The sequence below is a fragment of the Alligator mississippiensis genome, chromosome 10 (genome assembly GCF_030867095.1).
Source record: "Alligator mississippiensis isolate rAllMis1 chromosome 10, rAllMis1, whole genome shotgun sequence".
Taxonomy (NCBI): domain Eukaryota; kingdom Metazoa; phylum Chordata; order Crocodylia; family Alligatoridae; genus Alligator; species Alligator mississippiensis.
The window spans coordinates 5,550,348-5,574,935 of NC_081833.1; the positions used below are offsets into that span (position 1 = coordinate 5,550,348).

Here is a 24,588-nt window from a genome sequence, read left to right on the forward strand (position 1 = left end):
GCAGTCTCCTGTCAGTGCAGCTTCCCTTTCCCCCTAATGCAGGCCTCGCCGTAGTAGCTGGGACTAGCCTTTGGAGAGGACAGAATTGCCTTTTGTAAGGAGCTAAATCTGCCATACCTTCTCTGGAGATTGACAGGAGCCTGGAGGAAAGGGAGACCTGAGCCTTGGAAGAGCCTGGACATGTCTGGTAGCTACAGGAGCCTGGCCAGGTACAGTCCACACATGGGGGAGGGAGAGGGAAGGGCTCTCCAGCCACTTGGGCAGTTTAGCATAAGGTAGCAACCCTGAGCAAGCGGGCTGTACGGCAGAGCGAGCCACAGTCCCCGAATCAGCCGGGCTTTGGCTCTTGGAGGCTTTGCAGGCAGATTTCCCCTACTGAATTTACCAGCAGCCTGTCCAGAGGGTACAGCCTGGGGCAGTGGTTCTCAACCTTTTTAGATTGAGGCAGCTGGCACAAGACTCCAGGGCCCCCTCAAAGTGGCAGCTCTTAGTTTTCACTCAGATCGTGACTGCACAAAAACACTAAAGCAATTCCTTTGCAAAAAAAAAACAAACTCCGGGAAGCGTGCGGCAGGGCAGAACACACCTAACAGGATGGATTCCTGTTTGAAATCTCCGGGTTTAGCGTAGGAGTTGTGTCTGCACACCTAACGGTGCTTACATTGCACGGTCCCCTTGACGGGATCTCAAGGCACCCAGAGTGCTGCAGAATCACGGACCCAGGTGCTTTTGAAGCACATGCCTTTCCCTTTTCTCCCCAGCCCAATTACCATCCTCCCCCCCCAGCCCAATTACCATCTTCCCATCATTACCCCCACTCTGGCCATAGCTCCTCTCCCGCCGTTCTGGGTGCAGGGTGCCTGCATCTCGCTTTTCCAGCCCCTGCGGTTGTCTCCTGTCCAGCGCCAATTGGACGCTTGCATTCAACGGGCTCATTTTTAGGCCCCCCCAAGCTCGCAAAGCCACCAAAAGAAGCAGACGCAGAAAGTCGCCTTCCCATTTCTTTAATCTGTGTAACGTACAATGATACTGTACACAAAGCACACCCAGGCATTAGAACAATGCGCTAACAGCAAGGAGGAGAAGGAAGTGGTACGGTAGGTATGGGCCGTCACATACGAGCAAGTTAAGATCTTAACAGTATCATCACACACGACAGAATACACAGAATGAAAACCAGGATGAAGTAGACTCGGGTCTAACCAGTTCCCTGGCGGTATGCAGGTATCTGTCCCTCTTGCAGATCAAGCCAGGAAGAAGATTTCCCCCTTCCCCAACCCGTTTCCCTTAAACGAGTATTTATAAATAAAATGTAACGAACATCGTTGAATAGAAAATCGACAGTCAAGGATAGCGACATCCAGAGGGAGGAGAAATGTAAGGCTTCTAGAACTAATAGGAAAATGTGGCAAAGGCGAAGATACCTGAAGAGCAGGGGCTATAACCTAAGTGCAGGTTTCTTGTGGGAGGAGCAGGAGCTTGCTAGTAACCCTTTGGTTAGTTACTGGTTTGCCTCTCACGCGGTTTCTAACACTGTAAACGTTTTTGGTATTAAAACTTTGCCTTTTTTAAACTCGGGAGTTAGCAAAAGAAGAAAGGAAGGAACCAAAGTGAAAAGTTTGGGGTTGGTTTAAAGGGGCAGTGTCAGGTTAAAGCAAAAAACAATTCCAATCCGACATTTGGATGATATAAAAAAGCTGCTTTTTATAAAGCCTAAAATACACAGAAACGTTTCCTTGAAAGCTCGGTTCCCGTGGAAGCCATTTAACAAAAAAATCCCCCAGCCCAATAATCCTGTGCAGTGCCTGCAGTACAAGTATTGCAGTGTTGTGCTAGTGAGCGAGACCTAGGAAGTGCTATTTAGTAAAACTAGTATTTTTTTTTTCATTGGCTGAGCTGACAAATGCATAACGAGCGAAGCGGGCGATATGCTTCCAATAATTTCTTGAAGCTTGAACCTAAAGTTACTGGTACCAATGGCAAAGACGGCCTTTCACCTGACAGCGTCCCTTTAACAAGAACGGGACTCTCCAAAACGTTTCAGGACAAACAGTTTATAAACACAAAGGTGAACTATTGCTATTGTTGTCAGAGTAGTAATAATGTTGATCTTTGCTTCAGCTATAGAAATGCAAGATGGGGATGTTTGTGAAGATAGATTCATGTGGAACGCTAATGCACTGAACGGGTGGAAAAAACCCCTTAGTGGCGTGTTTCCTGGTCATACATACCCACATCAGCTGATATTATTGCAGTGACGAACAAAGATTCTGCTCTACGATTGCTTCTCCGTATGGATTCGTACAGTGGAAACCAAGAAAGGAGGGGTGGGAAATTCAAGAAGCTTAACAAAGGGTCAGAACGGAGGTGCTATGATTGTCAGTCTTCCCGATTTGTTTCAATTACAGAGCGATGACGAGGTGATTGGAATATTGCACTTCTGCATTCATTGACAGTTACATTAAACTTGGTCCATAAAATAATTGCTTTGTACATAATGCCTGAAACAAAAAAGCTACATTTTTTTTTTAAATATTAATAAACCCTGAAGGTTCCCTTCCCTCCAGACATTGTGTTTTCTCTACATAAAATAAATAACTTTCACTTTGTATATACCCACTTTGTAACATTTACATGAGCCTCCGCTTTACACTATCTACACACCAGAAAAATCTCACCTGCGTTCTGAAAAATGTACATGTCATGCCTCGCTTTGTGGACTCTGCTTTCAGAGGAAGATTAAAACTTCGTAAAGGCCATATCCAAATTTGAAAATATGCTGTGACCCTGCTTTGGATGCTTCACAGGAGGGGCTGCGGCCGGCGTCTACGGCAGAGGTCAATATTCAGCTAGCAAAACGCTACGATGGTTTTTTATTTTTAAATCCAGTAGCTTTGGACGTACATTCAAGGTAGCTAGGCTGAGTCACGAGAAAGGGAAGTCAGTTTTTCAGTAGTAAAAACCAGTAGGTATGTTCTGTAGCATAGTACTTATCAAACATGAGTGGCTTCAGACGACGGTCAGACTACCTACATGTGAGAAAGATGCACTGTGTTTGTGGTGGGTTTTCTGTTTTTTCGAAGCTCCCTCCACGTGGATGTTCTCGGTAGCGAAGAGCTGCTCTTACTCCACCACCGCGTGGACCGAGCGCGGACTCTAAGTCAGTCCTGAAGCTTGAGGCCTCAGAAGTCATGGGATCGATTTGGGATGCTTGCATGAGTTGTTTGCCTACCAGGCTCCGAGCCAGCGAGCAGAGCAGTGTTCACAGTGCTGTGCGTCTCGGTGCAGAAGAGCTGCACGTAGGATTGAAAGAGTTAAGAAAGTGAAGCAGCCAGTCTAAAAAAAGTCTTCTTGTTCTCAATAAGGTTCTTGTAAGTAGAAAGCGATACAAACACAGGGTCCTGTGGCAGAGGGAAGCGGGGGTGGGCACTTAGCCAACGAACCCAGAACTAATATAAAATCTTCACGTGAAATCAGCCCGTGGTGACCTCTACGTGGGAGCCCCGGGTTCCTCAGAAGGGTTTTCCTGTTCCTTGGCTGGTGTGTGCAAGAAGGAGCCAGCGTCCTTCACCAAGGCTGGAAATCCAGGATCATGGCTGGTCTGACCAAGGAGAGGCAGGGCTAGCGGGGCTTTCATGCTAGGCACCGTTCCCTGCTGCCTGTTAAATGACGCTCCCTTGTTCTGTACCTTCTGGCTGATCATCTCCTTTTCCGCGGCGGTCGCTAGGGGGTGCTGGGAAGCAACGCAACGCAACGCGCTGCCCTGCAGCCTGCGCCTGCCACCTCTGCAGCACTCCCAGCCCCTTGCGTTGTACTCCGCACGAGACACACCACGATGCGAGTTCAGGGCGGTGTTAGCTCAGACACACTCGCCAACCGCAGAGCTGGGAAAATTAAGATATGGCCTTTTCCTTTGCTTGCACGACTCTGCTGGCACACTTCCTTCCAGTCTCCTTACTGCTGAAAAACTTTTGCACAAAAAATTCTAGGTATATATACACCCTGGCTTAGCTATACTTAATTGTCATGCACTACAAACAGCGAGGTGTAGCTACATGAGATGGTAACAGGTCTCCATTCTAAAAATTATCAGTGCAAAAACAATGAGGTTTTACAGTTGAATAACTACCATTAGAAGAAGCGAGTTGAATTCCCGTGAAAGCTGCTGCTGGACTTGGGGAGAACCTGGAAAAAAGAAAGGTCTCGGGTGGGGCGGGGTGAAAGATTTGGACCCTGCATTGCAATGACACGAACTGCAGTGCAATCTAGCTGCCGCACCCTTTGCGGTCCCTTGGGAATAGATGGTGGTTCATTTTTTAAATCATATACAGCAGTAATATCTGGAGGATTTAATATACAGTAATTTAAGTGGCTGAGGTTTTTAACAGCTAAAATAAAATAGCTTGTATTCTTTTGCAATAGGTCAATGCGACAAGTTACATCAGCTTCCAAAATGAGTCTTTAAAAATAAAAAAAAGAGAATGAAAACCAAGGACCCCACTTCCTTGAGCACGAACCTGCCGACAGACTGTTCCACCCAGCAGGCTGAGACATGCCGCTAACGCTTTGCCGAGGCATGTGCTCCTGGATAGAACGGGGATAAATTCTATGCTCTCGATACACGTAAAGCGCTTGACCGCTCCATCCAACGCAGGAGAAGCCCCTTGCTCACGCGTCTCTGCCTTGGCAGCGGCATGCTTACAAAACAGGAGTGCTGCAGTTCAGCTGCGTCTCAGTCCAGATAACGGGACCACCACCACGAGACGCTCCGCCGGGCCTGCCCCCCGCCGCCCCCCACGGCACTGAGGATCGCACTCAGTCACGTGTATCTGAACGATGGCTACGAAGGTGAGGAGGCACATATATACAGTCACTAAACCTGGATAAAAGGAGGAGGCAGGAGAGCACGAGGTCTTGACCTGGAGACTGTCTGTTTTCTTTTTCTCCTCAGATCCCTAGTGTCAAATGGTTTCTCGGGCTGGTGCCCCACGAACCCCATGCCCCGTGTTAAGGCCTGCACGTTCCATGTGGGAAACACGTCCTCGTTTCCTCCCCAAACACCGTGTTGTTAGAGAGTAGCACCATATTTACCCTTCTGGCCCACACCGCTGGCCTTGTCCCTCCTTCCTTTTGTTTCCTCCTCTGGCGGCCGTGGCCGACCGCTGCTGGCTTCCCTCCGGCTCTACTTCTGACCCAAAACGCCAGGTTCCAGTTTGATCACCGCGCTCCGGCCCCAGCACCCCGTGGCAATGCTCATGCTTCTTTGGCTGCGCTCCCGCTCCCTCTCCTTGTCACTGTCCGACTGGCTCTGCGTGCGTTCGGGCCGGTGGCCGGCCCCGCTCGCCCCCACGGGCTGCGAGGAGATGGTGCGGAGCAGGTGGTTCCTCTTGCGCAGAAATTCGGTCTGGCCGGGGAGACCGAAGCTGCCTTTCCTCAGGGCCATTCGGGTGGTGTTCTTGGCCGGCCGGGAGCGGTGGTTATACTCCAGCTGGGCGAGGTGGGCCGCGTACCCTTCCGTAATGAACTGCAAAAAAACAACAGGATTACCCAGCAGATAAGGGCCAGGGTCATCTCGAAACAGAGCTGCTTGTGAACAAAAGGGAGTCGCAGCCAATTCAGCTCCCACCCGGGCCCTCCAGTCCAAGCTGCCGACAGCTGTGCTTTTTTCCTCTTCTCCCTACGGCTGTTTCTGTGGCGTTCCCACACCACAGAGAAGGCCACCTGACTTCTACCGGGGAAGCAGCAATAGTGATGCTCGAGGCCAGCAAATGCACAGACGTACATGACCTCGATGAACAACCAGAACTCCCCCCACCCCTGCCCTTACTTCCTCACTTGGGTAACTGCAGGGAGTTGGAGACAGGAGGAGATTTAAACAGATGGGAAATCAAAAGTGGGTTTCTGATTATATCACACTACAAAGCATAAGGCCGCTAAACAGCAAGCGGCATTTTCTCCACGTTTCCAAAATGGCAATACGTAAAGCAAGGAAACCATGAGACCCCTCGTGGGGGACGTGGATGTATCTTGGTCTGAGGTTCAGGCAACTTCCTCTACAAAAACAAAGTCCGATCTTGTTCTTGGTGAAGTCGCTGTTGAAGCTCCCCTCAGCTCCAAGAAGAGCAGCAGCAGGCACTTGAGTTGTCTCTGGACAAAATAAAATGGATTCATAAGACCACGCTCCTACCTGACACTGACTCTGTAGCTTCTTGGTTGGTCGGCCAACAATGTATATATGCGTAGGGGGCAAATTAATGGAGCTGTAGACGGAAATGTCCTTAGTGGATCCATATGCTGCGTGGATCTTCATGTGGAGCTGTGGGAAGAGAGGAGAGGATCTCGTTCAGAATGGATTTACACTGGGATTCTGCTCATTTTTGTTTTTGCATCATGACTGCACGAAACTATCAGGTCAATAATGTACGTGAGACCCAGCTGGAAAACGCACCGCAGAGCCGTGCAACGGTAAACCAACAGCTGAAGGTGTTTACAAAGGCTGCATGGGGTTAGGGACCGCTAGGAAAATATATCTGTGTTTATCTAGCATTGGCCTTTCTTTGAGGTCTGCGTCAGGGGGAGTTTATCAGCAATGCTGCCAGCGAGGGAGTGTTTTGCAACTCTCTGCTATAACTATTTACACGGAGAATTTTTCTTCCACTGAGAAACTGCAGCATACAACGCTGCTGTTTGACTTGGTGGGGCTACTGGGAGCTCAGCCTAAGCAACAATGCCCATCTCCCTGCCTGATGCATGGACTATTGTCACCTATCGGCAGTTACTTGATTTAATGGGCAGGTTTGGCTCTCCACAAAACAGAAGATTTAATTCAGCCTTTGGCCAAACACTAGAAAAGACTGTTTTGCAGCAAAGAAGGTGGCAGAAAGCAGGGGGGATTCTCCAGGAGGAGCAGCTCAGCTTGGTGCCAAGTGCGGACCGCTCTTATTTCTCCTCCAGAGCTGCAAGCAGTCCAAAGACCTGCAGCTGCAGATGTATGGACTTCGCTGTCCTCTAGCAAGGTCAAGTTTCCAACAAGATAGCAGTTCAGCATCTGTTGTAATAAGAGAGTCTCTGGGATAGCTCAAGCTTGAGATTTTGGACCCAGCTTTCAAAACAGAAGCTGAATCAAAAAGGAGCTGCAGTCCGTACTCGAGAACAGGCTCCTGTGCTTTCAAGGACTAAGAGGGATAAGAAATACTGGAACGTGTTCACTGAAGTAGGTAGCTTTGGGGTCCTGGCAGTGACCATGAGATAACCCAGATCGATCACAGGAAGAGAAGGGAAAACAATGGCAAGCAAAGACCCCATAATAAACCCACCAGATACCACATCATGGGCAGTGCTCCCTCTAAGCTGTGTGGTGTGCGCGGCCGCGCCTGGCAGCGCAGCGTGAGCGTGCCTGCATGGCTGTGCACGCCACGCAGCTGAGAGGGAGCGTTGATCATGGGACTCGGTCACCAAAACTGCACTCTGCAGACGTGCCGCGATGGGAGATGGAAAAGACCTAATGTGGAAGGATAGTTCAATCACAGAGACCAACGCAGGATCAATCCCGTTAGCATCTGTTCTGGTATTCAGCCCAGTTCACAGTTTTAAATGTCACAAGCTGAGAGTCTTCCACTGCTTCTCCTGGGAGGCTGTTGATAAGTCGAGCAGAGCTCCTGGCCAAGACGTTTTCCTCGTATTCAGCGCACGTGTCCTTATTCTAACTGCCTCTGAAGCCACAGCTCCTCATTACATTCTGGGCAACATCCTCAACTTCTTTCCCTCCCTGGAAGCTAAACCTTCTTCTACATTCAGTAGACAGCACATCCCCCTTCTGGGCCATCCTGCACCCAAGCTGCAGGTCTACATATGGCTCCAACTCCCTTGTCTCCAGCTAGAGACAGCTAATGTCTGATGATCTGACCTCACAGGCACCCTAAGGGGAAGTCTGCACCGTCCTGGCCTGCAAAACCAAAGTCTTAGCAGTATTTTGTACTTCATTCTTCACGGTCTGCAGCATCTCGGTTGCTGTTTGGCCACCTATGGGTTTAACTGTGTGCCATAAAGCTGGTGCCTTTCTATTACTTTTCCATGCACTGCACTATATGGTTTCCCTGGAAGCTTGTGCTTTGAAACTTGGCAATTATTTTTCCAAGCCAAGTTGGAGGGAACGGGAGGATTTAATTGGAGGCGCAGTAACCTGTGCCCTGCAGACTTGTGCCCCGGGTCTCTCTCTGTTTGGACTGTGCCCTTTTACTCTGTGTTGAGAAGCACGCATTGCTTGGATTTACTTCCTTGCTAGTCTGCTGGCTGCCCTCACACCTATGAAGAGTACGTACAGCCTCTGCTGGAAGAAGACATGATCCCATAGTCTGAGCGGGAGACTAGGAGCCAGGACTCCTGGGTTCTAACCCTGGCTTTTCAAATGATCCTCTCGGTGATGTCTGACAATATGCATCAACTCCTTCGTCTCCGTTTTTCCCTCTCTGTAAAAGGGAGGATGATATATACTGGCTTCGGAGAAGTCTTGCGAAGGTGCCTGATGAACAGCCATTAAGAACTCCGAGATCATCCAGCAGAAGGAAACTGCACCGTGGCTATATCATCACTATTTGACAACACGTGGGCTCCTGATGCGTCAGACAAAGGGACGGAGGAGGCACCTCCACCTCCCATGACATTCACTGCTCAGTCAAAGCCCCCCTTCCAGCAGCTAAACCAGCACGTTCTTCCCAGCACTGCATACATCACCCTACTCTCATCCAGCTCCTGCAAAGCAGTGGGAGTTAGAGATAAAATGTCTCTTTCAGTCGGAAAAGCACTGCCTAACCAGGCCAGCCCGCCAAACCGAATGAACGTGACGATGACAGGCATCCACTGGTACTCACGTAATGCCCCTGAGCTGCAGGTCTCAGAGGACTTTACAACCATTCAACTAGAGGCAAAGTTTAGGGAGGCAGACTGTAACCATCTGAGCTGGGAATTGGCCAAGACAGCAAGGCGAAAAAGCCTTCTCTTGCGAAAATGCCAAGGAATCCTTAATGATCAGCACTTCCAGCATAATAATGGATATATTGGCTCTGTACCTCATCTAAAAGATGGTTCACGCATATCTGTAAGGGGAGGGAAGGGCTCTCACATCCACTACTGTTTGAGAGATGGGTCCCTGCTTCATAAATCATTTATCTTAGCTCTTTCCTGGGGTGTTCCTGAGAGGTCTTCCATCCAGAGCACTTCCTGGCCCATCTTTGCAAGTACAGATGAGTCTACAGCCCTGGGCCTGAACACTGGTGGGAGATTAGCACCTCAAAATAAGTCCAAACACTCCCCAGTGCGGGGGGTTCCTGTCCGAACTCTCCCAGTTGTCAGGGGTGTTTGCCCATGTATTGGACTGGAGCCAAACCTGCCTTCTCAGTTCTGGATTGCTTCAGGGTCACAATCTTCTTACCAACCCTCCATACGTAATGCATCCCAGATCCACTGCTAATAGGACAAACCTCCAGAAATCCATTAAGCAGGGGATTAAACGTAAGGGAGGAGCAGTTTAGCCATCATCGTTCCCTCCGTTTCAATAGGCACTTAGCACTACAAGTAGCAATGACAGCGCAGAATAGAGACAACACACGAAATGCACGGACACTTTTGTGGAACAGGGAGAAAAAAACCCCAGCAAGGTGTAAAATAAAAGCTGATTCATCTCCCACTTCAGGGTCGGCCTCTGCCAAAACAGCAGGACTAAGCAGGGGCAAACGGATTATCTGTGATTCACCCCTTCCCTTTGATCGTCTCAGCACAGCCCACGCTTACGTCCGTAATGAGGGATTTCAGGAAGTTGGCTTTGTGCCGCAGCGGGTCATGGACGAGCCCATCGCAGAACGAGACTATCCCGTGGGGGAAATTGTGCTGTGCTAACCACGCCACCACCCTTTGCTTCTGCATGTCAGGTCGCCCTGTGACGTAGATAATGAGGTAGCCAAGGTCTTGCCAGTGCCTAGTAGGGAAAAAACAACAGCGTGTAATGGAGCAGTAGTCACTCTAGGGTTCAGAACGTCTCCTCACCCCTAGCCCTGCCACCGACCTTACTACGTCAACCGCTCCCGCTCGGACTTTGGGGTCGCTGCCCATTATTGACACGCTGGCGGCAAAGGAGCCGTCGATGCTGAAGACCACAAACTCCGTCCCCCTGGGCAGAACTGTGATATAGCTGTCTGCAAACGTGTGGTCCCCCCTGGAAGGGAAAGAACAGGTGTTTGAGAACCTCGGAGAAACCTGACAGAGACACAAGAACAATCAAGCGGCTTTCACAGCACCGCACGGGAGGTGTACACCCATCAACAGTCAGAAGGGAGGGCCAGATCCTGCCACATCACGCACCCAGAGTGCCTGCAAAAGAAAATGGGAGCTTCACGCGTAAGAGTCGTGACCAGCGATGAGCCTGAGCCTCCGGTTGTGTGCTACCTGCCCTCTCGGGACTGGATCCTCAGCCCATGTGAATCAGTGTAATCCCACTGATGTCAGAGCTATGCAGATTCATGCCAGCGGAGGGTCTGGCACATGATGTCTGTACCTCAGCCCAAGAGGTGCCCAAAACTCATGGATGTGCCCAGACAGGGAAGGATGCTCAGTGTCGTGGCTGAGGCATTGAACTGAACACAGGAAAACGGGGGTTCTGCTTCCATGTTTGCAATGGTTCTCTCCATACCTGACCACCATCTTGATGGGATATACGCCAATCCCCAAGCGCTTGTTCTCAGGGATAACGTAAGAAATCCTGCCGCTGCTGTTGCTGATTTCGGTGTCAAAATAAATCCACTCCCCGGATGGCGGCTGGGTCATGATATGAATGTCCACCTGGGGGGTGGAAAACAAAGCCCAGAACTAATTATGAAGTCTAAACACGGACAGTGTAGAAATGGCCAACTGGGACCTTGAATCCAAGCTTCTTTGCAATTAAGGGCAATGGGTCTGGGCTCTTTGTCTGGCTGCTCCAGTCCTGCAGATTTAGAGGGGTCCGGTTTCTGGGGTTCTGGACAGCCAGGAGCTTTGATGCTAGAAAGAAACCTCGCCTGGCTCTAAACATGGCCTCCTAAAGTCCTTCTCTAGTATGATGCAGGACATCACAGGTAAAAAAAGCATGACAGAGCCAGAGAACCTCAACTGTGGAGGTGCATGGGTAGCTCTCTTGCAAACAGGCAAAAGAAGTGTCACCATCAAGGACTGTCCCTTCTCTGGCTACAAACTGTAGCTGCCTTTGTGGGCAATGCACTTTTAAGACCACGATACCTTTTCCCCAGTGAGTGTGACCATGTCCAGAGGGCCATACATGAACCTTCCTGTCAAAGTCTGGGGCCCATCTTCGTTGACAATGGCATCGTTTATTCTGTGGTTGGCTGTGACGTTCTGCAGGAATCAAGAGCGAAAGAAAACTCAATTAGTCAAAGTTCCAGAAGAACCTCCCAGATAACGAGTTTCCAGTAAATGATGCTGTAATCAGAGTAGTGCCAAATACATAGACAAGGGGTTTTTAGGAGTCAGGTTCCCCTAAAGATTCCCCCCATCACATACTTCATTTATATAGAGTTTACATGAACGCACACATGCACACACATGTATACATGTCAGGCCTCCTAAATACCTTTCCAAATTCATTCATGATGGCATGACACATGAAGAAAGAGTACTGTTGTGCTTATACAAACAGACTCTTGAAGGCTGTTTGCCCCTAGTTTTTCTTTTTGGACAAAATAATTTTTGCCCACCCGGTTTGCATCTACAGTCAGTTGTGCATGCAAAGCTAACGCATGTGGCCAAGGAGCTGACCTGTGGACTTGGCCATCCGTACAGTAGAATTTGCACCTGCAAGGACTTCCTGCTGTGCACATTTGTAAAGGGATCTACACTTGGCCTTAGCTGTCTGCAAAAAAAGGCGGTCCTTTGAAATTTTAGCCTCAATTCATGCAGGTGCGTGAGCGCACATGCACCCACACACACTTAATGACACTATTTTTTTCTCTAGTGTTATTATCATAGCCCTTTTGGTGGCAAACACCATATGGCCTGTTATGCAGAACACCTTGAAAATTTGATCTCTCCACCTTGGTTCAAAATTCCCTACATGATATCCTAGAATTAGAAGGCAAAAGGGACGACCATCAGCAGACATCTATTGTCATTGTTTAATTACTGGCTAAAAGAGCTGCCCTCTTGCAGAAATCAGAAAAGCCTCTTATCATCCCTCTGGACTCAGGAGCTCCAGAAAGTGGCATTTACTGTACAGACAATTTACGATACTGGGCTTTTACATGCGTTGGTCTCCTTCTCTTGCCCGAAAGTCAACATCTTTAGTGTTTTATATGGACGCTCTTTAAAGTGGAGACCTTGTTCTTCCAGATCCTTAGGGTATCTATCTGTCTCCACCAAAATGCATCACTGCTGTTGCATGCAATTACAGCAATCCAAGTCTCTCCATCCCTGTATCACTGTGTAGTGCATGGGCAGTAATAGATTTGTGCCTCCGTTGGTTAGATGTAATACTGTTCTTATTAAAGGCCAAGATCCGATACAGTTATGTTTAATAGCAGTTCCTCTGCAGGAGAGTGCAATAGGAGCACCATTACCCGGAGTTTCACGTGTGTCCTCTTGCGCAGCCACTTCTCCCTGGGCTTTGATGGAGTGAACACCGAGACCTCCTTTCCATCCAGCTCCAAGATGCTCGAGTTCTCGTGTCTCATCACCTGCAGAAAGAACAGCTCCATCATTGGCAACTCGCCTGGGCACAAATCCAGGACATGAAAGTATTTCAGAGTCAACCTACCCTGCAGACTGCACTGTTTTTTTCTGATGTTTACACAGTGGTTTGTCAGCATCACGGTATTTACAGGGCAGGAGACTTGACAGACCTGCTGCAGGCAAGTTCAGCATTGTTAGCTTAAACCAGGCAGCGGCAATCTTTACGGATGATGGGCTGGCACTGGCAACGTGGCTGCTGCCACGGGTTGCTAGCTGCCTGCTCTCCCTGATCTCGCTCACATGCAAGCGCCCCATGAAGTGTCCAGTTACCATTGCCATGAAGTGCCACAGATTCACGTGGGTGATGGCTGCACAGTGGAGTGAATTCAGTGGTGATGGTAAGTGGAGGAAGACGCAAGGAAGGGAGAGGAAGGTGGAATGTGGCAAGGGAATGCTCCAGTGCCCCCCCACCAAGTGCCACGATCCCTCCACAGCCACTGTGGGATGAATCCACACTCTTCACAGGCGGGATCCAGCCCACGGGCTGTCAGTTGTGGATCCCTAGCTTAAACAGTAACCATATGAGGCGAGTAACCTCTTTTTGAGTCAGCAAAGCTTGCTGTCAGAGCTGAGTTAGTCTCCAGGTGGATGAAAGTTTAAAAAGGAATCTTAAATGGAGGTCACAAGTCACTGCTGGGGAAGGGTAGGTGTGAAATGGTAAAGTGCAGACTGCCAGGCTGGGAAAGGGCAAGGGGTCAGGGAAGAGAGGAGAAAGCAAGTCATCCAAAGGCACTGCAGACACCAGCCCTGATATCCCTGCAGCTTACAGCTCTGGCCAGTGACAGCACCAAGAGGGAGTTTGCCAACAGACAGCCATAAATAGTTGAGGGCAGCAGTGGTGTGTGCTGTAAGAGGGCTGGGGTGACAGACAGCTGGGCCCAACAGCCCCAGCGCTAGACCTTGCCAGGTGCTGGGCCCCTGCAGCTCCCGCTGAGGTCAGCAGGAGCAGAGGGTGGTTGGCACCTCCTTTGAGCAGGCTTGAACATGGAACAGGAGTCAGTGTGTAATCCTGGCCCGGGAATTAGCTCATCCTTTGATTGCCTTCAAGTGCAGGAAGCCTCTGGAGTTTACTCTGGCAGCAAGTAACACAGCCCATGCCAAGCTGGCTGAAACCGCCAGAACATGCCAGCCCTGCCCGTCATTCAGAGTACACAGAGGCAGGGCAGAGGGAACCCAATGGGCTCTAGCTCAGCTGAGCCAGTCCCATGTCCTGACTTCACCTCCCCAGCAGAACAGGGAAAGCAAGCTCTTTGCCCAGGGTGACTGGTCCTCTTGAGTCCTTGCTGGAAGATGGAAGAGCCACCTTGAGAGGTTACTCAGGTAAGGAACTTGGATGTCTCTGCAAAGGGCAGGGAGAGAAGAGACTCCCGAGGCCTCCACTCCCCTGTGCTTCTGGGAGGAAGTCAGTGCCAGCGGGCAGCTACTCTGCACTCCTGACTCTGTACTGAGGCAGAGAGAGCAACGTTGCCCTAGGGGTTTCTGTGACCAGAATTAGCTGCTGTGCACCTTGCATTCAAATGCAGCTGTACTGAGCACAGTAAGGAAAAGGAAAGAAGATGGATCTGCAGCTGCGAAGGATGTATTTTCACTGCCTATTATACACTGTGCCTCCATTAGTGTCAACAAGAGTTATGGAGGGTGCAGCAAGGGGAAAAGAGACTCCAAAATATTTTTCCAACAGAAATTAGGCACCAGGGAGAAGAGGAAGAAAGCATGAAATATTTATGGTACCTGTCTCAGCAGGAAGGAGACGACATCTGTGGATTCCCAGTAGCTGGCATGGAAGAGGTGGGGTAAGGCGACAGTCGGAAAGGCTGTCAGAGCATCGGGACAGTACAGAGCATAGTCTATTCTTTTTGTTCCCCACCACTTGGCAGCAACTAGTAAAAGAAAAGTCTCGTTAAAGAATAAAGGGCAGGTGGTAAGAGAGCACAGCACCAAACATTCATCTCAAGTCACCGGGTTCTCACGCCAGGAAATCTCTTTCTGGCCCATTTCATTGGCTAGGTGGAGCAAAATGGGACGAGGGCTTGAAGGATTAGTGAGTTAGCCAAGGAACATGAGGCACAGAGCATGAGCTTGCCTGTTGGGAATCAAGTGGCAAGGCACTGGAGGGCAGGTCTGACTGGGCTCTTAAGCCATGCTCAAGGGGAGCTAGAGGAGTACTAGGCCTCACACCCTGGTGCCCATCATAAAAACAACAAGGGGCATACACACATTGTGGATGTGGGTGTCCTGTGCGGAGATCCCCCCCACTCAGCATAGTGCTGGACTGATTGTGCCTGCATAGCTGCTGCAGGGCTGCAGTAGTCGGGGTGTGTGCCAGGTCCAGGCCATTAGGGCTGGGGATGAGCTGGTTAGGTGCCCATGGACAGCAAGTGCATCCGGTTTATTGGGAAAATGTGCCACATGATGGACCAAATACACCACCAAATGCAAGCAGCTGTGAACAACTAGGAGTCCCTGCCCTGCCTCGCTGCAGGGGGAAGGCAGCAAGCGCATCTACCTGCTGCAGGGCACACCCAGGCCACGCTGCCTCCCTGCCATTTTCACCTTTCACTCAGGGAACAAACCCGCTGGAACCCAGCTACCAAGTCTCGCAAGTCGACGAGCCACATGCTCATTGCTGCGGAAAGCTGCGGGACGGGCAATGGAGCCTGCGTTCTGAGAAACACCTCAAAGCCTTAATCACCATCAGCTTGCAGGCTGCTGGCTGGCAGCATGTCAAGTGCTGCAGCGACCACTGGCTCAGCCTCCGCTGGCAGGGGTCCCAACCGTGACCCCTGGACCCAGCAAAGGGCTCCTGAAGTCTGCAGCTCTCAGAACAGGGGATCCAACAATCTTCTGCGATGAGGTGGGGTGGGGGTACAAGGGGCGAAGCCACGGACAATGAGTCTCCAGGCTCCACTGGCATCTACCTTGGAGGGACGAGGTGCTGCAGAGGAAGCTGGTCATTACTGGGTAATTTTGAGCCCAGCAGAAAAGCCCGCGGGTGTTTTCATCCACGGTCATGTCTGGCTTCAGGCAACAGCCCCACCCTGGAGCAACACACCCCTGGGAATGCAGCGGATAGACAGGTGGCCCCATACTCGTGTGTTCACTGGGGGAATAGCTCTCAGATCCCCACCAAGACCGAAATGCGCACTGGATCCTGCTTTTCCATGGTAGCGCAGGCCAATGCTCCCCCACACACTCCCGATTCCCTGTCCCCAACGCTTCTTGCATCCTGTCTGCAGACCAGTTTCAGAAGTGCCAACTGCCCGCACGGGACCCACAGCCAGTCCCTTTCTCACTTACCATCCCAGGCTGTGGCCACACTTTGATGCTGCACCAAGCTCCATTTTAAATGACCGCGCATTCATCTATTCAAGCCAGTGAGAAGACATGTTCCAGCCCAAAGCTTTCAGCGCCAAAAGCAAGAGGGCTGATTCCCCAGAAGCTGGGAGTTTCAAACATCCCCCATGCTTCATGGTGAACCAGCAGCCATAGGAAGAGATGCTCAGATCAGAGGAGTACTAGGAGGACTCATGTTTGCATGCGAGGTGCAAGCTGGGACTCTGACACAGGCTTTGCAGAGCCTGCGTTTCTGTAGTGCCTTTCTCCTGCGTTCTGGATTTCCAAGAAAGCCCTTTAGTTCCAGTGATGGCAACACACCGTCTCTGGAACAAAAATCTTCAAAGATAAATTTTGGTTGGCACTCGACATCCCCAGGGCAGGGATGCGCATACCTTCCCAATAGGCCCGTCACGGCAGACTGTTCTGGGTCATGACGCTGTTGCATACGTGCTCCTAGCATAGCATCAGCTGCTATAAACACAGCAGTGCTTTGCCCCCGCCAATTATTACCGCTTCCAGTAGGGACAATGAGCAGGAGGAATTGCTGGAAGACGCTGCTTCCCATGCACTATACAGAATCAACCCACAACAGCCTTTGGTGCAGGGCTTCTAACCTAACAGCTCCCTTCTCAGGTTTCTGGACCAGGAATCAGCATTTAAGTCCCAACTTCCCGTTCCTGTGGTTATTTTCAGAGTCTCTATGCAGAACAGCCAGGATTAACTCTTACATGCTGGGAAGGGACTGGTGAGGGCTGCAGATCAGAGCAGGGGCCCGCAAAGCTCTGCCTAGAAGAGCTCATGCTCTCGCCAGCTGTTAGTGACAGGACAGTTAATCTTCCAAGCAAAGTAGAAAGCGAATATTTGTTAAACCCCTGTCCAAAGGGTGTAAGTGCTCTGGTGAAAGAAGGTGGCAAATAGATTTGCTCAGGAGAAGGGCATCGTCCCCATCAGGCAAGCCTGGCTGGAGAGGGCAAGCCCCTCTTCTCCAGAATACCTTGTGCAAGATCCAGGTCGGGGGTCTGTAGCGCACAGTCCGGATCCTGACTCGACGGCCCCTCGAACCTTCGTCCTAAGGGACTCTGTGGCATTTCGGGTTTGAGCTGTCTATGCCTTTTGGATGAGGTCTGGGTAGGGGATTTGTGAGGGAGGGCAAGGAGGGACAGGAGGCTAAAACCTTTGCAATGGTTAAGATGAGTTTTGGTTTCTAAAGAAACAAAATAAGATAAAACCACACTTGTTATCGCAGCAGGCACATGCGAACGCAACGTCTCCATGCTGATCAAAAAACTGAGCTCCAGGTCTCGCACACGGGAACCATTGTTCTGGAGCCGTCGCTAAGACCTTACACCTGGTTATCCACCTGGGGGCTTCCTGCCACGTCACCTGGCCTGATGCTAGAGATTTAAGGAAGGTCGAGGCTGGGAATCTTCTTCCCAGGACTCAGTAGCTGCTCAGTTGGGCTCAGGTGCCTCTCTACCCTCCCTTCTGACCGATGGCAGACTAACGTGGCGAACTGCCTCTCTGCTCGGTGACTGCCATAGTTCGGAGGATGTGGCAGCACAAACAGCCTCTACGTGGGGAGGAAGAAGTCAGAGCTGAAGCTACAGAAACAACTGCCTTACCCTCATTAAGATGCCCCCAAATCCTGCCTTGCAAAAGAGACCTCCGCAGATGCCCAGGGGTGCGGATTCCCACGCAGCTCCTTTCCCTTCCTACAAAGGTGGTGTGTGAAGCTGCTTCCCCGAGTCACGCTGGTGACAGTACACGGTATACACCCCATGCTGGCCTAGCCAGGCCGATTCACTAGCAGGAGGGTTACTGGGCCAGCAACTTCAGGCACCGCTTTTGCAGGAAGGGAAAGGCGCCGTCTTGCAGGAGAGGAGGGTCCTGGCTCTTTAGCAAGGGCTGACACCCCGAGACAAGTCAGCCACTGAAGGGAAACAGGCTTTGACCAAACAAATTGGTCTGGCTAAAAATCCTTTTCATCCCCACTAGCTTAGCGCTTGCTCTGACAATGCCATCGTTTCGTTTGCTCTCTGCTAAACAAGAGAGCAAACAAGCTAACTTCCTAATGCAAAACTCAGCCACGCCACCCACCCTCATTCTTCACCGCAGGCCTTTTATTTCTAAGCCAGAAATCAGCAAGGAAAGGGCACAGGCCTATTCCCACCCTCCACCCCCGCAGGCCACCTTTAAGTAATCTCTCACCAGCCACCTGCCAGATCCTACATTATTTATCTAGGTGTGCTGATTACCAGCTACTTGTTCAGTCTACAATCATCAGCTGAGGAGCAGAAATACCCATTTGTCGTCTGAATGATGCACAGGGGCCAACTGCTTTTCAAGGTTATAGCAGATATATATCCTGAGATAGATAGATATATATATAAGTATAACCAATAACCTCGATGAGTGTGTGAGTATGAATGTGAATGTGAGCATGAGTGTGCCAGTGTGTGTACAAATTTATGCCCATAATCTCCAACGTACTCCATCATGCATAATACAGTGACAGCCCACCGTATTATAATTGCAGGCATCTGGTTCCTCCGAGGGATACATTAACGTGTCATTGACTATGATAAAATGGAGCTGAGGTGGAACAGTTCCAGCTTCTTAATAATTGAAAATATAGTCTCCGACAACCAATTACAATCTATATCCTCCACCACTGCCAGGTTCCCAGCAAGCAGCAGAGACGGCGCCGGCCATAACATTCAGCTGTGGTATTCAGACATCCCCAGACACTGTGGTTCAAGCTCAAGCTCCAGTTCAGGGGAGAGACCAAATCTGGGGTAGAGTCCGACTTGTCTCTGCACAGACCCACTGTGTGGACCCTTCCCACTCTATCTGCAGCCCCCCTCCTGGGGGGAGAAAGCAGGGAGCACCATATATCAGGAGGGTACATTTAAACAAGACACGTAATTGTAACAAGAGGACAAATAGTCTGATGGTTCAACAGTGAACAGTCCGAACAGCTGCCCGTCTCTGAAGACAGCCATTGCAAACAGGGTAAACTGGACCCATGTCCCATAAAACATGTCAACGCACTGCATTCCCCACCAGTGTCACACGACCGGCCCACCTAATTCAAATGGAAAAAGACATAACATTGCGACAAGTCAGGCAAGCTCTCAGAAGTACATACATTCATGAGGACACTCCAGCTGACATCAGTTTGCCAGCACATCGACAGCTGGCTGATTTTTTGCTTTGCAGGAGATAAGGGAGCTTGTTCTTATCGTACCAAGAAGCGAACTCCTTTTCAAACGCCATGGTCAGAGGACTCTGATAAACTTCTGTGCTGCTGTTACTCATTTTAATTAAGCGCTAGGGGAAGACCTGTAGAAGTTGCTCCTTGCGACACTCTCCACAACAGGAAATACCATCCACATTCCCCACTCCCTCCCTGCCCCATGTCTGGAAGGATCACACATCAGTACAGCGGCTCTCCCAAACCTAAGGATCTCCATTGCAAACCTGCCCAACAAACAAAGACAGAACAGATGTGCGGGTCTTCCCTGCCTGGCCTGGTGTGTAGTGCTGCTATGTTAGTGCGAGAGTGAGAAGAAGTCTTGGAGGGTGCGAAACACTTACTGTTGGCTATGTTGGAAGCAGTGTAACTGTCTGCCATTCCTGAGACCTGGCTGGCAATGCTGATCTCACTGGCTCTCCGGAACCCCCTGAACTGAGGGGCTGTAATAGGGGTGGACAGGGACGCGTTTTCCACGAAGACGGCACCATGAGACTGAACAACATCTGCTATGAAGTCGAAACAGGGAAATCAAAATATTAGACCAACAAACAGAGACCGGGGCAAGACAAATGCAAGAGGAGAAAGGCAAAACAAGGCTCTCAGATGCAAAACCTTTTTTAAGAGCTGATTGGAAAGAAATGCATTTCATCTGAGCTCTACTTTGAAAAGGAAGCGAACACCACAGCAGGCAAAAGTAGGGTCAGCTGCGAGAACCCTCATCGCCGACTGACAGCAGCAAAACAATTAGCAACAAAATTCAGGACAGGGTTATCTAAGCAGCACTAGTAAAACCATGGGCTGTATATACACATATGAATATATACCACTGTATATATTCATGTGGTTAGCCAAAGAACTGAGAGAAGGAGAGTAACATAAAGACTTAACTGGGAGATACTGGGGTGGTTGGGGGAGCGGGGGTTGCAACATTAAAAAAAAAAAACATTTTTCAAAAAGGAAAAAACAGAAACACAAGATTATTAGAACAAAATGCTCATGGTTTGGATAACCAAGTTGGACCTGAACGCAGCAGTTAACTGATACAGCCAACGTTTGTGTAACTACCATTCAGGTCCTGAATCAGTATTCAGGGCTCTCTGAAATAAGTCGTTGAGGTGGGGCTGTGTACTCGCATTTCCCATACAGATCAACAGACTTGGGGACTGTCCAGCCTCCTTGAAATCTCATCTAATCTATGCTAGTGTCAATGTCTGTACTGAAGAGCCCAAATTTGGGCCTCTGGACTTGGAAACGTTTGGCCTAATCCTTTATTTACTAACTACAATGGGATTAAGAGTGAAAATGTTGCGTGTGTGGAGAGAGAGAGACAGAGAGAGAGTGTTGTTACTGGAAAACTGACCTTGAATTTCAGGCAACTGACAACAATCGCAAGACGCACGTGCGCCTGTCCTCCAAGTAAAATTAAGAACGCTTTTTCTTTCTTTTGTTAAACCATACGGGAGGTAACGTATAGAGCGGCTAGCAAACCCACCTGGGAGTGCGGAGGACCCCTGGGTTCTTTTCCCAGCTGTTCCACTGATGTGTTGTGACGTGCTCAGCCGCACTTAAACTCTGGTTTCTGTTTCCTATCTGTGACAGGTACATATCAATACTCACATACCCTCGTCACAAGGACGGTGCAAGGTTATATTCACTTGTGTGTGTGATGCACACTGAGATATCCTTGCTCCCCCCAACCCGACCTTGGAGTCTGCCCCTGCCCCTGCGCTTCACAGATGGCTGGAGCCGTGCTGGAAGGCCACTTGGCTTGTCACCCTGCCCCGTGCGTACACTCCCTGCACTTTCCTCCACTCTCCATCTTGCACTGAGCTGCCAGAGATCAAGGCTGTTGCACAGTGCCTGTAGTGTAGCATGTCACAGAGCCATGCTGTGTAGGGGAACTGCACTCCGGCTGACGTTCTCCAAAATAAAGTGGGGAGACGAAAAGGAAACAGGACACAGTCACATTCTGGGGAGCTGCACATGAAATGGGGATTTAGGATGGTCTACAACAGGTTTCCTATCCCACTCTGGTACTAACTTGCTGTATACCTAGGGCATTGTGCAATTAGGGCATACCTAGGGCACTGACCCTTCGCCTCTGAGCCTTTTCCCTTCCCATCCTTTGTTGTCCTGTCTATTTGCACTCCGATCTCTCTGAAGTGAAGGCTGCCTCCTCCTATGGGTTTCTGAAGCACCTAATGAGGCCCATGGCAGCACTGCAACACAAACTCAGCTACACAGTCATGCATCCAGAGGGCCGGGAGCATGAAGGATGCAACCAGCTCGCCATGAATTCAGCACACAAGCAGCCAGGCTTCACTATGGGTGCAGAGGCAAAGCAATGGCTTTAGGTTGGGCTCAGCTAACAGCCCCTGGCTCAGCCAGATGCAAGGTGACGTCTCAAGTTTCTATTGCAATGACCTGAGCTGGAGTTGAGCTAAACTTCTCATCTGGGATCGCTGCCAGACAAGCCAAGCCCAGACCAGCAAGGCTGCAGCAGAAAGTCTCTCCCCTCCACGAGACAGTACCGTTTGCAAGCTGCATTGAAAGTCTTCTGTACCTCACAGGATTAGGGTAAATGAAAAAAGCAGGCAGAAGAAAGGAAGCAACCCCATTTTCAGGGGTTTTCTTTGCTTATAAAAATCTACAGAATTGCAGCAGCAGAACAGATTAAACACCCACCTGGCCTGGTAGCCTAGCTGTACCCAAAGAATGGCATTTAACACCTATGCACACAAATGCACCTAATTGCACAATGCTCTCACACCAGTTGTTGAGAGGGGGGGATTTTTTTTTTCCAGTTGCAACTAGCAAGGATAACACCTAATATAGAACAACTTTTCATCATGCTCGTATAAGACTGCTGTCTGGTGGCATTGCACTTGTATAGCTCAAGAGCTGGGTAGTAAGAGTAATAAGGAGCAGATCCTTGAATAAGACAATGATACTGGGCCACATTTTGTAGCCAGCTCTCATGATCTTATCAAGAGACACCCCCCCCCCAAATATTTAGCGCTTTTTATTTATTTATTTTTTTTAAGTCCCAGCTGCTGCCATCAGAGACTGCATAAGCATCTCTGCTTCCATTTAAAAACCAAAATTCTCTAGAAAATGTTTCTCAAAAGTTTGAAAATGTGAAGTGAAAGACCCTGGAAAGCTTAGGAACCAGGAGGCAAATAATGAGAAAATCTTCAATGTGCATCATTATTGGTATTTAAAAAAAATACATTACTTTTAAGGCAGTCTCATTATTGCCTGAAGTCTGACTCATGGCTTTTGAACACTTGGGGTTGGTCACACTGGGTATGGAGCACAAAAATGTTAATAGCACCCTAGCTGGTGTTGCCGCAAAGGCTATTTTCATTCATAACGTAACTAAACTACTTAGCCGAATCATACCCATGCTGAGGGGAAGCTATTTCTTCACAGGATGAAATGCTGGCTCTGACAGCAATGTTTCCTTACTCAGCCTACATAGCATTTGCTTTTGTGTTTTCAAAGGCTCCGTTTTATCTTTCCCTTTCTGTGGGAAAAAAGGGCCCTTTTCAGGCTGTGCATCCCAACCCCATAACAGGGGGATTTCCCAAGACAAGAAAAGGAGCAGGAAACAAGGGTGGAAAACTTATCCAGAAAACTGGTTCCACCCATTTCCACACTTTAGTGGGACTCGGGGATTTCCCACCATCCCAAATCCGTAAGTGAAACCAATTTGCAAACCATCTCCTGGGATGTTAGATGCCACAGGACCGTGAGGTTCACCCACAGAAATGATTGGGGAGTCACGTTACAAATTGCTTGATATAAATGACTTGAGACCGTGCCAATTCTAAGCAAGCAAATGCACCGAGTTTCAAAGCAGCTAGATTTAGACTGTGCAAATTATCTTTCTTCCCCCACCCCCATTTCATTTGATGGCAACACTTTGTCCCACGCCAAAGCCAGGATATTCAAATCAGTGGCCTAAAGCTAGATGTCAAACAGAGGCACTGAACTGGGAACAGTGGTGCCAAAAACCTGCTGGAAAGTCACTTATTTAGGTGTATGTGTTCGACAACAGCCTGAATGTTGTTCAGTAAATGCCTGATAGTAAGAGTAATGCAGTCTTAGAAACAGGGAATCTTGTTACAGCACCATTTCTGTGAATAGATCTGTGCTTGAAAAAAGGGGGGAAGGTGTGTGTCTGCGTGTGTTACAGTGAGCAGATCAGTGCCAAGTGAATAACCATGCTTCTACTGTAGTTCCAAAGTGGGGTGTGGGAGGAAGACTGTGAAGAGAGAAGCAACATACCATCTTCTCTAACCCTGAGCTGAGGCTCCTTAACCCCTAACTGAAAGCTAGGTCTCTTCATTTAAAGCCTTATCCATCCATGTGCTGACTTGCACTGAGCTGCCCTCCTTCTGTAACACTGACAGCGAGTTAAGTCCGTAGGGCGCCGGGGTGGCCTGCATTCAGCAAGCAGGCTATTGCAATGCAGCCTGGTATGCTGCAAAGGAATGCAGAGCCTCTGGCATGACATGGAAGCTAGGGATGTTTAGAGTAGCAAGGGTGATTTGGGGAGAAAGTAAAAAAGAAAAACACCCCACCATGCTCAGCACTGGCCTAGCTCTGCTCCTGCTCAAGTCAGTGATAGACAGTGAACACCTTGGAAAATCTAACCTGCAACTTCAAAAGCAATGTAAAAGAGGCAATAACCATTCAGGAGACTTTTACAGTCCTGAAAATCCCCTGGAAGCTGTGATGCTGGAGTGCAATGTATTATGTTGTACAATCTGATCTGAACACAGCTGGGCCACATTACACTCTCAAGATATTGGCAGAAGGGAAGAGAGTCTCACGTGTATAATCATGACCCGTGGGCCAAAACCAGAACAACGACTTTTGTCGGTGATCTGGATGGTGGCTGTAGTCACTGCTGCGCAGTCCTTCCAGGAGGATGGAAGGTTAAATTTTTTAGAGTTCAAAAAGCTGTCAGACATCTAGTCGCCATCTGCATCGTTAGAAAGCCTCTCCCTAGGTCTATCTATCTGCTGTAAGCCCAATGGGCAACTTGCTTACTCATGTGACCAAGGGCTGCAGAAGGAGCAATATTTATAAGAAGTGGGAATGCACAAAAAATTATAGGACTGGGGAAAAAAAAAAACAAGAAGCTGGAAGTCCTATTAAACTAGCAAATGCATTATCAGCCATGTAGCTGAAAGAAAATAAGCCATGCAGCGCTGATG

The 24,588-nt window shown here is 49.4% G+C and overlaps 1 protein-coding gene across 7 annotated transcripts in view; it reads right to left on the bottom strand.

Moving 5' to 3' along the window:
* Positions 1 to 988: 988 nt before the first annotated feature.
* Positions 989 to 24,588, bottom strand: part of PITPNM2 (phosphatidylinositol transfer protein membrane associated 2) — a 180,979-nt gene continuing 157,379 nt past the window's right edge. For 3 of the 7 annotated variants that reach the window (XM_014598468.3, XM_014598469.3, XM_014598467.3), the window contains 10 exons: positions 19,705 to 19,869; positions 17,102 to 17,311; positions 14,503 to 14,651; positions 12,600 to 12,716; positions 11,266 to 11,382; positions 10,685 to 10,833; positions 10,061 to 10,210; positions 9,790 to 9,973; positions 6,188 to 6,316; positions 989 to 5,524 (listed from right to left, as the gene is read on the bottom strand). In XM_014598468.3, the coding sequence (XP_014453954.2) occupies positions 5,183 to 5,524; positions 6,188 to 6,316; positions 9,790 to 9,973; positions 10,061 to 10,210; positions 10,685 to 10,833; positions 11,266 to 11,382; positions 12,600 to 12,716; positions 14,503 to 14,651; positions 17,102 to 17,311; positions 19,705 to 19,869 (1,712 nt within the window). In that variant the 3' untranslated portion in view covers positions 989 to 5,182. The remainder of the gene's footprint in view (positions 5,525 to 6,187; positions 6,317 to 9,789; positions 9,974 to 10,060; positions 10,211 to 10,684; positions 10,834 to 11,265; positions 11,383 to 12,599; positions 12,717 to 14,502; positions 14,652 to 17,101; positions 17,312 to 19,704; positions 19,870 to 24,588) is intronic. The other 4 variants (XM_019486739.2, XM_019486738.2, XM_019486736.2 and 1 more) reach the window with 3 other exon arrangements.